General features: G+C 38.7%; 4 protein-coding genes and 1 pseudogene across 4 annotated transcripts; 3 read left to right on the top strand and 2 right to left on the bottom strand.

The window, feature by feature from the left end:
• Positions 1–14: 14 nt before the first annotated feature.
• LOC130505614 (transcription initiation factor TFIID subunit 15-like) lies at positions 15–3,105 on the top strand (annotated as a pseudogene).
• Positions 3,106–4,177: 1,072 nt separating this feature from the next.
• Positions 4,178–6,837, top strand: LOC130505615 (BTB/POZ domain-containing protein At1g50280-like). Its single transcript, XM_057000217.1, has 3 exons — positions 4,178–4,333; positions 4,413–5,582; positions 6,390–6,837. Exons 1-3 carry the CDS (start codon positions 4,271–4,273, stop codon positions 6,738–6,740), a joined length of 1,584 nt encoding a protein of 527 aa, XP_056856197.1. The 5' UTR covers positions 4,178–4,270; the 3' UTR covers positions 6,741–6,837.
• A 1,287-nt stretch (positions 6,838–8,124) lies between these two features.
• On the top strand, positions 8,125–11,129 carry LOC130505612 (uncharacterized). Its single transcript, XM_057000215.1, has 3 exons — positions 8,125–9,774; positions 9,884–10,857; positions 10,934–11,129. The coding sequence occupies exons 1-3, from the start codon at positions 8,125–8,127 to the stop codon at positions 11,127–11,129; spliced, it is 2,820 nt and encodes a 939-aa protein (XP_056856195.1).
• Positions 11,130–11,335: 206 nt separating this feature from the next.
• Positions 11,336–12,005, bottom strand: LOC130505616 (uncharacterized protein At1g43920, Chloroplastic-like). Its single transcript, XM_057000218.1, has 2 exons — positions 11,827–12,005; positions 11,336–11,709 (listed from the first exon to the last, which is right to left on the bottom strand). The coding sequence occupies exons 1-2, from the start codon at positions 11,977–11,979 to the stop codon at positions 11,461–11,463; spliced, it is 402 nt and encodes a 133-aa protein (XP_056856198.1). The 5' UTR covers positions 11,980–12,005; the 3' UTR covers positions 11,336–11,460.
• Positions 12,006–12,706: 701 nt separating this feature from the next.
• On the bottom strand, positions 12,707–15,569 carry LOC130505613 (serine/threonine-protein kinase TIO-like; the record flags this gene model as incomplete). Its single annotated transcript, XM_057000216.1, has 6 exons — positions 12,707–13,070; positions 13,246–13,434; positions 13,525–13,605; positions 13,690–13,833; positions 13,966–14,199; positions 14,469–15,569. Coding segments are annotated over 6 exons (2,004 nt in total), but the record flags the coding sequence as incomplete, so codon positions are not given.
• Positions 15,570–15,576: the final 7 nt, after the last annotated feature.

Here is a 15,576-nt window from a genome sequence, read left to right as displayed (position 1 = left end):
GTATTGGATTTAAAGATGGCTGGATATTCAACGAAAGGAGCTCCTACAAATGGATCAGTCTACGTTTCTAACCTTCCACTAGGCACTGACGAGAATATGCTGGCTGAATATTTTGGGACCATTGGGTTACTAAAGGTATGGTATTAAGCCAGGTACTCTAATGGTTTTTGCTTCTATTTCTTTTTGACGTTATTGCAATCTTTTATTCCACAATATGTCTAACTTTTTTTTACCGTTTTGTTTTATATAGAGAGACAAACGAACCGGTACTCCCAAGGTGTGGCTGTACCGAGACAAGAGACTGATGAGCCGAAAGGTGACGCTACTGTTACCTATGAAGACCCGCACGCTGCTTTGGCTGCTGTTGAATGGTTCAATAACAAAGACTTCCATGGAAGCGTCATTGGGGTTTTTATGGCGGAGTCGAAGAGCAAAAGTGGAGGAGACCATCCGAGTGAGTCTTTTGGATTCGATGGAGGTGCTGCTAACAAGGAAACAGATGGAGGAGGTGCTGGAAGAGGGAGAGGTCAGGGTGATTCTTCCGCCAAGCCATGGCAGCAAGACGGGGACTGGATGTGCCCAAATACAAGGTCTGTGACATCGGTGAGGAGCCTTCATCTATCTATCCAATTGGTTTTGCAGATTTATATATTGGGAGTTTTTAGCTCTAGTGTTGCTCATGTTCTTCTATTGTGGCAGTTGCACAAATGTGAATTTTGCGTTCCGTGGGGTTTGTAACCGTTGCGGAACTGCCAGACCAGCTGGTGCATCTGGTGGCAGCATGGGGGCTGGTGGTCGTGGAAGGGGCCGAGGTGGAGGTGCTGATGGTGGCCCACCGGGGAAGGGTGCTTCTACTGGTCTTTTTGGTCCAAATGATTGGTCTTGTCCAATGTAAGTAAATCTGATTAGGTCTGAAATAATAGTTGGTTCACTTTCACGTGATAATGAGCGTCTAATACTTGTTAAAAAATACGTTAGCAATAGAAAGTTTACATTCTAATGAGCTTATGGAAAGGTTTGTATGTGGGTGTTTTGATTAACCCTTCACTTAGAAATGATGTGCCACTGAAACTGGCCCTTAGAATGTGTGAAGCCACCATGTTGATTCTAATCTCGCAAATTGTCTTCAGAGAGTTGTCAAACTGAAAAATTGGGTTGTAGACTTGTAGTTTTGATCCAGTATCCCGAGTTTTTCTTAGATTCTTATAAATTAGAGATTGTAAGTTAAATGGAATTTTATTTTTCTACTAGTTTAACTAAGAGGCTGCTCTCATTGGGTAAATATGCTCTGGTCCGATCTTTGTTGGTTATATACTTTGGTCTGTAATCCTTTTGTTCTAATATTTTAATCATCAGGTGCGGTAATGTCAACTGGGCTAAGCGATTAAAATGTAACGTCTGCAACACCAATAAACCTGGTCAGAATGAAGGTGGTGTGAGGTATGACTCATTGTCAATGATAAGCTTGCCTTTTTATTGTTCTTTTGCAATGTTGAACTGAGGATTGATATTTTAAATGATTTTTTTCCCGGTGAATTTAGGATACATTTATAGATTTTGTGTTCGATAATAGCAGTTTTGTTGTCACTTGTCACTTGTCAGCAGGGAATTTTTATTCTTCTTTAGAGATGGCCTAATAGATAACTGTAAAAAAATTACGACAAGATATTCTCTTCTGCAATTCGACTGAGTGCTTCCTTTGCCACTGTGTTCAGTATGAAGAATGCTGCAGAAGCATCAACATATGTTTTGGCAATTGATGTATCTCATTTGAAATATTTATCGTAGCAAATTAGAGTTACTAAAAGGGTTTTAGCTTGACGGGCCTGTTGTGCTTATTCATTTATTTTTACCATATAGGGGAGGCCGTGGTGGTGGCTACAAGGAATTGGATGAACAAGAATTAGAGGAAACAAAGAGACGCAGGCGTGAGGCGGAACAAGTAAAATATTCTTTGCTGAAGCGTTCTCTGTGTTTGTGTTTTCTTTGTTGCAATTCGGTTGAGTTCTCAGGTTTAACTTTATGTCATAAAAATTACAGGATGATGGTGAAATGTATGATGAGTTTGGGAATCTAAAGAAGAAGTACCGTGTTAAAACTCACCAAGCTGACGCCAGACCTGCTGTTGCTGCTGGTCGTGCTGGGTGGGAAGTCGAAGAACTAGGTAATTTCTATTTTAACTTCAACTCAGAGAACTCCTCTAGCAAAATCCCTGCAAAGATGTTAAGGTTCAGAATAGAACCTTTCCGATATGATAAAAACTAGTTGTCCCTATAGATACTTCTGTAGTAAAAATAGACACTTCGTTTGATTTTGCACATTAAGCTCAAGGCTATTTGCTCATACTGCCAAATCCTTGAGGAGCTCCAATGATTCTTGTATTACTTGGTGTTTCTCTTAAGAGCTTTCTTCTTTTAACCGAATGCATTAAAAAAAGAAGGCGACAAAGATGAAAGGTTATACTAAGTTCGCCCAACAGTGTAAAAAATGTTTGATTGCTGCTTTCCACCAAAATTTATTTTGTCATGATCCAATGTGTGTATTTATTGTTTGGCAGGTGTTGATAGAGAAGGAAGAGAAAGAAGCAGAGACAGGCAAAGAGACCGTGGGGATAAGCATAGAGATCATCATCATCACTACGATAAGGATAGACGCAGGAGCAGAAGCAGAAGCCGAGAGAGGGAAAGAGGCAAGGAGCGTGACTATGACCGTGCCAGGGACAGAGACAGAGACAGAGACTATGATCGTGGAAGCAGGTACCGTAACTGAGAGATTGCTCACAAACTGTTAGGGTTTATTTATCTTTTCCAATGTTTCATCGACTTTCTTTCTACAATATTTGGCAACACACAAGTTCTTTGGCCTTTTTCTTTTAATTGTGTGAAGTAAAAGTCTCGTGGAACTTTAACGGTCTACTTATTTATGTTCAGAGAATTATCCCGTCTTTTGTGTTATTTTGGTTGTACCTTCGGTATTTTCTTTTTTGTTTCTTTTTTTTTTGAAACTTTTTGATTCTTCTTGTTTTATTGCCAATGATTTTCAACGCTGTATAATTGTGTAACGAAACGAGCTAAAAAGATAGAATATGGAGATTTTTGTGGATAATACTTTCTCACATATCTCAAATAGGATAAGAATAAAATTGGGATTTTGGTAATAAATTGTCGCATTTGGAAATACGATGAAAAAAATCTCGTAGTGGTCTCGCACATATACTAGGAAAAATACCATTTTAGTAAGGACCACACAAATTCACATGCATTTTTGACAAAAGGAAATTTCAACAAAGAAAATGCTATACTCATTGTAAAAATTGTAAATGACGGAAATCAAATGTTGTCCAATCTTTAGCGAGTTATCTGCACGATTTCAAAAAGTAATCAAAGTCCGCAAAGCGAGAAAACATGTAGCAGACCTCGTCCAAAACCATATCGCATTTGTATTATGATACTTTGATAGATTCTGTTCTCAACACAAAATATAAAGTTAGATCTTGACTCCCAACCATTGTTTGATCGATCTCACAATAAATCTCGACTGACGTTTCCACTGTACAAGAGGCATTTTCAGTTGTATCTGGTCCCATCTCTTAGATAGGTAACTAGATATCCTAATCTGGACAATTATTTTACAATTATGAGATAATGTATCTAATTTGTTTTTGTTTTTCTTAAAATTATAATATATAATTAGTGTACTTTCAAAAGTCCACGCGCGATGTTGTAGACTTTGAATTTGAATTTCTGTAAAATTTTGAACTGAACACAAACTCATAAGAATGCTACAATATTCAGACAATAGCTTAGGACCATGAAAATTTGTGCAAATGGATAAAGTTATACTAGTTTTTTAGAAAGTCAATCATTCTCAAAGAAATGAGAATCAAAATTCACTAGCATTCTTTTAAAAACAACAAAACAATACAAACAAAAAAAAATCATTTTATTGAAATTTGAGATAATTTGAAAGTTTTATGTGGTTTTCTATAATATTTTGTATAAAACTATACTAGTTCAACATAAACTTTTGTCTTACTTCCGTCTAATTTCTATTTAAATTAATTTGTTAGTAAGTATTTATTGTATTGTTGTAAATAAAGACAAATAAAACACTATGCCATATCTCATTTCCATGTGGCCACTATAATTATTGCTCTATAAAATCCAAAAACACACACAAAAATAAACAGCGGAAGAATCAGAAAACAGCTTACAAACTAGTCACAAGACTCATTAGGCTTTCATACTCTGATGCAAAAAAATCCCGAGAAATGTCTCTCTTCTACGATCTTCAAATCTGTATCAATGGAGATCACACATTCTTCCTCAATCAGGTAAAACCTAAACCAAACCTTAAAAAACCGAATCTTGATTATGCTCTGTTTCTTATTTCTACTGTATGCTCTGTTTTAGGATGTGATCTCAAAGTACTCTGGAAGCTTGAGGAAGATGATAAAACAGAGCAAGAAGAAGAGAAACAAGAAGAGTAAATCTCCAGAGATCATCACTATCGAGATCGATGGGTTTCCAGGTGGATCAGATGGGTTTGAGCTGGTTTCAAGGTTCTGTTACAGCAACGGAGGAATCTCAATCGATGTCTCAAACGTCTCGACTCTGTACTGCTGCTCTGTTTTTCTAGGCATGACGGAAAAGCTCTGTTTCTCTAACCTCTTGCTTCAGACAGAGTCTTTTCTCGAAGAAGTGTTCTACGGTTCTTGGAACGACATCGTTTTAAGCCTCAAGAGCTGCGAGCAAGTGTTCCTCCACGCAGATTCGTATGGTCTCGTCGATAAACTCATTTTCTCAGCTTTGACCAAAATCTCTCGGAGCTCAGAAGCGTTCTCTTCCTCTTCACTGTCTTCTTCTTCGCCTTCTTCGGCTAAGAACACGCCTGAATCAGACAAAAGGTTAGCTTCTCAGAATGTTTCTTGCGGAAGAAGCAACGAGTGGTGGTTCGACGATATGTCAAGTCTCTCCCCAGTGATCATCTTGAAGCTAATAAGGATCATTGGAGCTTACAAAACCAACGTGAAAAGCTTGGTCCTGACTAAGTTTCTTCTCCATTATCTCAAGACAAGACTCCAAACCAAATCAAGAAATATAGAGCTTATGAGGAACAAGCTTGAGTACTCTGATTTAGCTGATACAGCGGTTACAGGAGTGGTTTTGGCTGGTAAAACCGCGTTTTCTTGCAGGAAACTCTTTTGGGTTCTTCGGGTTTTATCCAGTTTTAGTCTAAGTAGAGAGTCAAAGACCGGTTTAGAAACCCTAATTGGAGAAATGTTGGATCAAGCAACACTTGATGATCTTCTGATACCTGCAGCTGGAGGAAGCAGAGAGAGTGGGTTCTACAATGTGGATCTTGTGATAAGATTGCTAAAAGTGTTTGTGAGGAACAGAGAAGAAGAAGAAGAAGAATCAAAGATGAAAGAAGTTGGGAGATTGATTGATAAGTATTTAAGAGAGATATCTCCAGATCAGAATTTGAAAGTATCCAAGTTCCTTGGCGTTGCAGAGAGTTTGCCAGATTCTGCTAGAGGTTGCTTTGATGGAGTTTACAGAGCCATTGACATCTATCTACAGGTCAGTACTTATTTTCTTGAATTTTCTTTTTACTTGATACAACATTTTTCTTGCATCTTTTCACCAACCAATTGATGGTGCAAAAAATTTAAAATTTTTTAATACAAGTGAGACAAATAAATTTTTTACAAAAAAAAAAGTGAGACAAATAAAGAGGGAATAAGTTGTTTTTTCTTTAAAATTTGTATTGGTCATACAGAAGATGACAAGTGACAGATAGATTTTCAATACATTTTTTCTATTAAGTAGATTTTTGGTTTCTTGTATTCATCAAGAGATTCAAACAGAGCTAAACTATTCTCTTAGTCATCATATTGTGATGATGTGTATACCATTTATACTCTGAGAGTATATTTTATATTTAAGACTTGGAGTCATCTTCAGTTTCTTCACTGTCTTGTTGCTGCCGTGGGGTTTCCTGTCAGATTACCTCACAAGGATACAAGTTTCTTCTGTATTCTTGTCTGTCTGGTCCTTTTACTATTTTTTAAAACAATACTATTAATAACAATATACTAAAAACTCAAAACTATAGTTCTTTTTGGGTATAGTACTATCAAATATCAGATATTGCCACTTGAAAAACTAACAAGTATTTTCATATTTATTTTTATATTAGTAACAGATAATTTCCATTTTATTAAACCAAATATGAAATTTAAAGAAACAAATGATATTTCAGTTTTATATTTGATCATTTTTCCTAGCGACTTACAATATTATTTACATCAAAATAAAATCCTTTAAAGAAATACATTTGTGGGGTGACATTATATAATAAGTTCTTTCTAATGTTTTGTTGTACAGTCTCATCCTAATCTAACACCAGAAGATCGAACAAAGATATGTCGATGTCTCAATTACAAGAAACTGACACTGGAGACCTGCAGACAGCTCGCCAGAAACCCTAAGATCCCTCCAGATATTGCCATTCAAGCACTCAAATCCAGATGTGACGATCAAAAGCACAGAACTCCAACTCCAGAAGTGAAACTTGTAAACAAGAGTACGTGTCGTAGTCGTAGACACTCACAAGACAAGAAGCCTGTAATGTTGCACCACAAAGGCTTTGCGATATCAGAGAAATTAGCCGAGGAGCTGAAGACTAAAGAAGGATATAACTGGAAGGTTATAGATAGATTCAGAGAACGGCTATGAGGTGAAATTGTAATCTCTTTTTGCGTCCCAGTGTTGTACAGAGTCTTGTACAAATAATCGGTTTCACCAATATTTTTTAGTACCAAATTGACTAGCTCTCAGGCTGCATTTGCAGGTCAGGATAGACACTTCAACTACGAGTTGGGCATTTGGTTCAAACCAAAATAAACTGAACCGATCAAACTGAGAATTTTTAGTTTCCAATTTCGCATTTGGTTTAGCTAAAATTCAATACATTCTGTTCAGTACACAAAAACTGATCAGTTCGTCAAATACCAACCAAACAAAACTGAATAAATAAACCGAAATTAAGGGAACTATGCCAAATTTTATCAGAATAATTTGTGTTCCACCGAATAAACCGAGATATAAAACGATTTTGGTTTAATTAGGAATACAAAACAGAACTAAAACCCAAACCAAATAATCTGAATTTCAAACCAAACCACAATATATTTAGTGATACCCTCTCAAAACCGAAAAACCTAAAAAAACGAATGTTCAATTTTACTCAGTGTTTTTAATTTTTAAAACTGGAATGAAAACTAAACCAGAAATTTTTTGGATCACAGTTCAATATAGTTCGACCAGGTCAAACATCATTCAATAATCTAGTTTAATATATTTATAATATATAAATTTAAAATAATGTTAATAAATATAATGTTACAAATATAAATTAGCTTTATGTTCATATAGTTGATTTTTTTTTATAGTTTTAATGCTTTTTATTGGTTTAATAACGGGAAATCGACCAGAAAAACACTGAACTTTGCAGGAATTGCCAAAACAAACCTATACTCGAGCCTGGCCAAAAAAACACTGAACTATCATTGACTTTTTCAGTATATTAAAAGAATTATGATTGACTTTCCAAATTAACACACCGTTAACAGAGAGTTAAGACAGTGTTAGCTCACCGTTAATTATTGCCGTTTAACGAAATGACGTCGTTTTCATCAAGATCTTTGTGAAGACAAAATCTCAAAACGACGTCGTTTAACTTAATGAAAATGGTTTTTGGTTGGGCTCGAACCCATGCACTCGGGGTTCCAGGTAGATGTTTTTGCCACTGAGCTGGTGGACTTTTCGAAATATTACTCTACTTATTTTTCTTTATTGATTAAAAGATCTGGATGTTTTGTTTAAGACGAAAACCCAAGACGACGTCGTTTTATTTAATTAAAAGGATGTTGGTTGTGGGATTCGAACTCAGGCACTCGTGTTTCTGGAAAGGGGTTATTTGCCACTAAGCTAGTGGACTTCTCGGAAGATTACTCTACATGTTTATTTTTATTGTTCAAAAGATGTGGATGACTCAGTTAAAACAAAACGCGTAACCCTAATTTCTCAGAACCCAAATCGATTTGGGGATTTCTTGTGGATGGCAAGGACGAAGTTCACAAGGAACGGAAAAACGGTAACGATCTTTGGAGGGATGAGGAATTTCGAGTACGGGAGCGAAGAAGCGGTTCAGTCGAAGAAGAATGAGAGTGAAGAAGTGGTTCAGCCGTCGAAGAAGGGTGAAGGGAGTGTCTCTGAACCAAAGAAATCGGCGAAGGAAGGTGGAAATCGCGGTGCCTCTGTGAGTCAGTCATCGCCGGGGAGATCGAGGAAGAGTAAAAGAGTTGAAGCGAAGACGATGGTGGCATCTCCAGAGAAGGTTACGAGGCGTGGGACACCATATGGGTCGCCTGTGGCATCTCCGGAGAAGGTTACAAGGCGTGGGACACCATATGGTGGTTCTACTCCTTCTCCTAGACAAATGAAGAAGCAGAAGGTTACTGGTGGGTCAACTCGAAACTCGAAGACAAAAGATGATGATGTTGATGATGTTGATGATAGAGAAGAATGTCCACAGAAAGAGACAAAAGAGCTGAATCCTCGAAGTGAAGAAGAGGAATTTGGAGATATAGGTGATGATGGTACGCTAGCATTAGAAGATGGTATGTTAGCATTAGAAGATGGTAGGCTTGATGTAGAAGAAGATGATGGTTTTGCTGGCATCGAAGAAGGAAACTGCGGAGATTTGGGTCTTCATTTTGGTGAGGAAGCAAGAAATGATGACTGTGAGGTTGATGAAGACGAAGGGGATGATTATGCTTGGGATGAAGATAAAATCCCTGATCCGATGTCTTCAGATGATGAGAATGAAGAGGAGATGATACCTGCGGAAGCTTACAGAGCAGACACTGATCCAGAGGAACTACTTTTGCTTGGCAAAGTATTTTCAGATGCTGAGGACTTCAAACATACTTGTCTCAGGTATACCCTCAAAACCAGATACAACATCAAATTCTACCGATCCAGTAGCTTGAAGATGGGTGCAAAATGTGCTGCTGAGATGAGAGACGATGAGTCTCCATGTCCTTGGATGGTGTACTGTTCTTATGATAGGAGGAAGCAGAAATTGATGGTAAAGACATACGTCAATGACCATAGGTGTGAGAAGACAGGGCACTCAAGGATACTTAAGAGGTCAGCAATTGCAAGTTTATTTGCTGAGCGGTTAAGGCTGAATCCGAAGATCACAGCAAAGGAGATACAGGCGGAGATCTTGAGGGAGTATAAGATGGAAGTCAAAGAAAACTCATGCATTAAGGCCAAGACGAAATTGATGAGAGAAAGGAGGAAGACCCATGAGGAGCATTTTGATAAAATCTGGGATTACCAAGCAGAGATCTTCAGGAGCAATCCTGGATCCACCATGGACATTGAGACCATACCAGGAGCCACAGTTGGAAGCAAGCAGAGGTTCTACAGGCTCTACATGTGTTTCCAAGCACAAAAGGAATCATGGAAGAAGACTTGTAGGCCAGTTATTGGCTTAGACGGAGCTTTTCTGAAGTGGGACATCAAGGGACAGTTGTTGGCTGCGGTTGGAAGAGATGGAGACAATAGGATTGTCCCTATTGCTTGGGCTGTAGTGGAGATAGAAAATGATACAAACTGGGATTGGTTTGTGCAGCATTTGGCCATGGATTTGGGATTGGAACTTGGGAAAGGCTTTGTTGTAATGTCTGACAAACAAAAGGTAAACGAGTTTCTGATTCTTTTTGTGATTCTTGTGATTCTTATATTTTTGTGATTCTTGTGATTCTTATATTTTCTGATTCCTTTTTGTGATTCTTGTGTTTCTGTAGGGACTAGTGAAGGCAGTTCATAACCTCCTTCCAGAAGCTGAGCATAGGCAGTGTTGTCGCCATATTTACGAGAACTGGAGGAAAGGTGGAAAAGATCTAAGGTTACAGAAGTTCTTCTGGTACATTGCAAGGTGCTACACTCCTGGTATGTTCAACTACAACATGGATGAGCTTAAGAGATATGATCCAGGCGCACATGCATCTCTGGTTAAGACAAAGCCAGAGACTTGGTCTAGAGCTTTCTTCAAGATAGGCTCCAACTGCAATGATAATCTGAACAACTTGTGTGAGTCCTTCAACAAGACCATCAGGGAGGCTAGGAAGAAGCCTCTGCTCGACATGTTAGAGGAGATAAGGCGCCAATGTATGACTAGGAACTACTTAAGGTCTAAGATGGCTACGGCCAGGAAGACTAGGTTCACGGAGAAGACACAGAAAGAGTTAGCCAGGGTTGAGGAGAAGTCTAAAGAGTGTACACTGCGTTGGGCAATTGGGCCAGAGACTGAGGTGGAGGACCAAGAGCAGACGTATGTTGTGAGTTTGGAGAGGGAGACTTGTGCATGTCGAAGCTGGCAAATGAATGGTATTCCATGCATCCATGCTGCTAAGGTCATCCTTGGTGCGAAAAGGAAGCTTTCTGAGTTTGTTGCTCCTTGCTACACAACAAACCAGTGGCGTGAAACCTACAGTTATGGGATCAGTCCTTTAAATGGGATGATAGAGTGGCCTCAGACCAATAGATTAGGTGTGATTCCACCACCTAATCGAAATGGCAAGCCTGGTAGGCCTAAAAACCATGATCGAAAGAAGGGAACCAATGAGACAGTGTCTACTACCAAGCTGAGCCGTGCGAACAGGATAATGACATGCTCTAATTGCAAAGAAGAAGGGCACTACAAGAATACATGTCGGAAGGCTTTTGTCCCGAGCTCACCTAAGAAACCAAGAGGCAGACCAAGGAAATATCAGGTAAGGTTCTTAGTTTTGTAGCTATTGGTAATGTTTCTGAGATTTTTTGAGGTTATTGACAATTCATTTGGGATGATACAGGGACTACATTTTGAAGAGTCACAAGCTCAAACCTCCCAAGCTCAATCCTCACAACCTCACTCATCACAAGCTTCCCAAGCTCACTCCTCACAAACTGAAGCATCACGATGGGAAGTTCCTCAATCTACCCAAGCATCACAGACTGGAGCGTGGGGAAGATGGTTCTCTTAGAACTACTCTTTTGTTTGTTGTGTGATGTTGTCTCTCTCGGATTTATGTTTTGTTGTATGATGGATGATGTACTTCTTTTTCTTTTGTTTAGCTGTTTTCTTAAACAATGATGATGGTTGTGTGATATTGTCTCTCTCTTTGCTGTTTTCTTAAACAATGATGATGGTTGTGTGATGTTATCTTTTTCTTTTACTTATTTTGTTCTGTTTTGCTGTGTTGATGATCAAGAAGTAAACAAGTCTTACATTAACCATAACATAAAGAGTCTTGAAACCATTAGAATTACACAAACACACAAATCAAACACAAGACATATTCAAAGACAACTCATTTCAAAGACAACCCATTCCTAGTGCTTATTTTCTCATGATGAACACAATACATGAAACTGATGCCACTAGAAAACCCACTTTGATGATCACATTCAGCTTCTTAACTTCATTGCTAGCCTTCTTGACATCTTCTTTCAGCTGTTCCTCCACATTTTTGAGGTTGTCGATCTCCATTTTTAGCTTCCTCAAATCCGATGCAAAGCAATCAACTTTAGGCAATGCATCGTGAACCTCTTCGTAGACAGCTTCATCTACCCATTTGTACAAGTGATCCTGGACACAAATCATGAACACAATCTATTGTCAGACAATTTCTCACTACCTAAACATTGAAGCTTTACATTTCAGAACACAACAAGGTTACAGAAACACAAACAATTAAACACTTACATTTCGAAACGTTGGGCATCTAAAGAAAGTTCTTCCTGGATTTTCCTTCGTTTTTGATGTGTAAATCTCAGTTCTTCGACCACATCCGCATTGCTCTGGGATACCACGAATACCCATCGTATTCACCGACGAATCCTCACAACCCGAACTCATCGTGTGACACTCGAAGAAATGGAAGAGAATCGAGCTTCTTAAGGAAGAAATGGAAGAGAATCGAGCTCTGTTCGTCAATGGAGAATCGATTTTATGATTTGGGAATTTAGGGTTTATGAGGAGAAAAGGACGTCGTTTCTTTTTGATTCATTTAACTAGGATTAAAGCCAATATAAAGAATGATGTTTGTCAATCTATTGTAAAGTCCACTAGCTCAGTGGTAAAAACCCGTTCAATTTAACTTGAGTACACAGGTTCGATACCCGATGGAAGCACATATTTTTAATTTTTTTTTTAATCAGACAAAGAGACAAAACGACGTCGTATGATTTAACACCCAAAATTAACGTCATCTTAATTATCTGTTAACCCGGTTAACGGTGTGCTAATCTGGAAAGTCAATCGTAACGTCCTTAATAAACCGAAAAAGTCAAAGCAAGTTCAATGTTTTTTTGGCTAGCCAATATGTCCAGGTTTGTTTTGGCAATTCCTGCAAAGTTCAGTGTTTTTCTGGCCGATTTCCCGTTTAATAACTGTGAAATACAATCCAACTACGTGTTTGGTTCATGATCAAACCACTTATTAGACCCAATTCGATTATATACATGGTTCATGGTCAAACCCAATCCAACTATCCGTCGATTGTTCTACTTCAAATGTTTGTAATTTAATATTTATAATCTTAACTTAATATCTTTTGGATCGTTCTTAGTTGATGCGATCTTGGTTTACGATCGTTTGCGCATTTTTCATCGATTTCAAACGTAATAACAATACTGCAAAGTAGTGAAACAGTGATGTGACATAATGGATTTACAGGGACGTCTCGTTTCTTCTTAAGAACCACCACCACCAACTTTGGCAACAATAACTGAAGCATAGTGAGCGATATTAGTCTCAGGGGAATGTTTAAGCCTCGCGATGACCGGGAACAACTCCGATGACTTCACGAACTGTCTGCAAATCTGGTGGTTCGAACACATTTTAGCCAGCGAGAAGAGTGCTATCTTCAGCGGTGACTCGGTTGCTGTCTCTTTCTTGCTTGGGTTCAGGGCAGTGGCCGAGCAGTCCGCGACCAACTTCAGTAACGTCTGCATCACGAAACCCCCACAACATACGCAAAATTAGACATCAGTTTCTTGCCTGAGGAGAGAGACTATATGAACACAAAAATCTCCTTGAACTTAAAATGAAATAACGTCAAGATGGAGACGAAATCATTTAAATTCGTGATTGATTTGACACGGATGTAGTAGATACTTAAACCTGTAAAGCTCCTTTGGAGACTATATCTTCACAAAGCTTGTTGGAGTTTCTGACAAGGTTGCTCAATGCACCAGCAGCGTTCGCTTTCGTCTTGTCTTCTTCGGCTGAGGTCAAAACGTTTGCTAGCTGCGTTATAGATCGTCTTAGTTCTTCGTATAGCTTGTCACTATGGTAAGCAGCGTTCCCAATCTACAAAAATAAAAAATGAAAGGACCTCTTTCAAAAATTTGATCAACATATTATATGAAATGTTTGTTAGTTTATTAGATATGAGTTTACAGCAAAGCAAGCGAATTTCTGTGTTCGTTTGTCAGGATCAGCGCATCGATCAATGAGGAGACCGATGATTTGATGTTCCGCCTACAAGATAATAAACACGCAAGACAATGTAAGAAGGAACACTCTGTTATTAAAACATTAAGGCTCAAAGTGTAGTTTACTTACGAGAGAACTATAGAAATATTCATTGTGTCTGCACATGTTACCAAGAGCGCTACAAGCTTTTGCGCGTATATTTGGATCCGGATGAGTCAGAAACTCCTTTAGAGGCTGCAAAACGGAAGCCTCACCGACGTATTTGTAGAAAGCCTACAGGGTTGTTGACAATACCAACAAGTTAGATAGCAGCGTTTTGTAATTTAACTATCCTATGTGTTGTGTCTAAGCAAATACTAGAATGCATATGTGTTTATTTCGGTTTCATGAATTTATAAACATTACCTTATCCATCCTCGATAGATCAGATATGATCATCAGAACATCAAGTATGACTTCTCTTGGACTTGAATTGTTGAGTAATTTTTTCATTCTGTTAGGATCCAACAGACCTTTGCTAACCAGCTCTACCGCAAGACGTGGACGGCCCACCATTTTGGCAAGAAAAGCAACAGGCCTTACTAAATCTTTTACGTCCAAGTGTTCCAAGCAACGAAGAATTAAACTGGGCACTCCCACCTGAAAGTTCAATCCAAAAGAGATTTATTCACTTCACATAATGACTAGCATTAAGATGCAAACAGAATACTGAGTGAAGAAGTGGAAACCGAACTACTAGTCATAGTTACTATTTATAAAAAAAATACTAATTGATGCATGTCCTCCATTCCATAGTCATAATAAGCGTGTGTCAAACTTATGCTCTATTACGTGATTTCAGCTCATGAATCATGAAGAAGCAAACAAAAATGTATATATAATCAATGAAACAGAATCGAATAACTAACCTCCACGAGGACTTTTATGTATTTATCCATATCCTCCTCTATAGCCTTTAGCAGATCTCTATCTTCGATGCACACTCTCACGCCAGGAGAGCCCACGTTGAGAATGAATCCACTATTCACAGAAGCTGTTGCAGATAACGGACCTGGCTGACTTTGTAGAGCAACAAAAGGAAAGGCAAGCAGATCAATTATCACATTTATCGTCTCTCTGGCTCCATCTTTTCCTCCTCCTGGACCTCCCCAGCTCTTTACTAGCTTGATATGAGCCTCAGACATTAAATAAGAAACCAGTTTCATGTTTTCAGTCTTCAATAGAACTTGACGGAAAGTTAAAGTGCCGCCCGAAAGACAGTGGCAAATAGAAGAAACAGCCCATATAACGCCCATAGGGGACAAGCCAATTCGATTGGGAGTGTTCTTGATGTCATCTGGCGAAGCATTTGAAAGTCTGCCAGCTAACAGATTCATAAGAAGCAATGGTGTACCACTAGCAATAAGCTGCTGAACTGTTAAAGGTCCTCCCCACTTCAATCTGGATTCTAATAAACCAATGCATCCATCTAGAAGTCCATGCCATTTCGTAAGATTAGGCTTGGCAGAAGGAGATATGACTTCACCTTCATTACTTGGCATCGGCCTTAGATGATAACACAGCTTAGTAGCTCGAGGAATCAGAGGCACTGCCATCTCAGAGACAGAAGATTCAGCAGAAGATCCTTTTTCAAGAGAGAGGATAGAAGCAAGAGCAAGCATAGCTGATGCAGAGTGATTCTGAAGGGAGGCTTCGATTTTGTCCTCTGAGGCAATATGATTGGCTATGGCAGAAAGACGATGTAGATGCTTCTTTGGAGAAGTTGTCAGCATCAACAAAGCAGAATTTCTCCCACTTACATTCAAACATTGGGCAACTGTTGCCAACAGAAGGCATGAATGGAACACCAGATTGTTTAGTCTGCCCTTGATGTTATTTGTTTCTCCGGTTTGTTGGTCCTTGATCGCTGATGTTGCATAAGATAGTATAGAAAATATTTCTGAAATAACAGTACCATCCTCTCCACCACTGACTACGGTAGTAATAGGCAGTGAACTGGGAAGACCACAAAGCACG

This window comes from Raphanus sativus, unplaced genomic scaffold (genome assembly GCF_000801105.2).
Source record: "Raphanus sativus cultivar WK10039 unplaced genomic scaffold, ASM80110v3 Scaffold2431, whole genome shotgun sequence".
In the NCBI taxonomy this organism is placed as follows: Eukaryota; Viridiplantae; Streptophyta; class Magnoliopsida; order Brassicales; family Brassicaceae; genus Raphanus; species Raphanus sativus.
Note: the sequence above shows the minus strand (reverse complement) of the source record. Positions and strands in the feature narration are given on the sequence as shown.

Excerpts from the sequence above, each read along its gene's own strand:
- LOC130505616 (XM_057000218.1), bottom strand. The coding sequence starts at position 11,979 with ATGAGTTCGGGTTGTGAGGATTCGTCGGTGAATACGATGGGTATTCGT. Across the intron at positions 11,710-11,826 it reads GATGCCCAACGTTTCGAAAT|GATCACTTGTACAAATGGGT; the intron begins GTAAGTGTTTAA and ends ATTTGTGTCCAG.
- LOC130505615 (XM_057000217.1), top strand. The coding sequence starts at position 4,271 with ATGTCTCTCTTCTACGATCTTCAAATCTGTATCAATGGAGATCACACA. Across the intron at positions 4,334-4,412 it reads ACACATTCTTCCTCAATCAG|GATGTGATCTCAAAGTACTC; the intron begins GTAAAACCTAAA and ends GCTCTGTTTTAG. Across the intron at positions 5,583-6,389 it reads CCATTGACATCTATCTACAG|TCTCATCCTAATCTAACACC; the intron begins GTCAGTACTTAT and ends TTTGTTGTACAG.
- LOC130505612 (XM_057000215.1), top strand. The coding sequence starts at position 8,125 with ATGGCAAGGACGAAGTTCACAAGGAACGGAAAAACGGTAACGATCTTT. Across the intron at positions 9,775-9,883 it reads TAATGTCTGACAAACAAAAG|GGACTAGTGAAGGCAGTTCA; the intron begins GTAAACGAGTTT and ends GTGTTTCTGTAG. Across the intron at positions 10,858-10,933 it reads CCAAGGAAATATCAGGTAAG|GGACTACATTTTGAAGAGTC; the intron begins GTTCTTAGTTTT and ends GGGATGATACAG.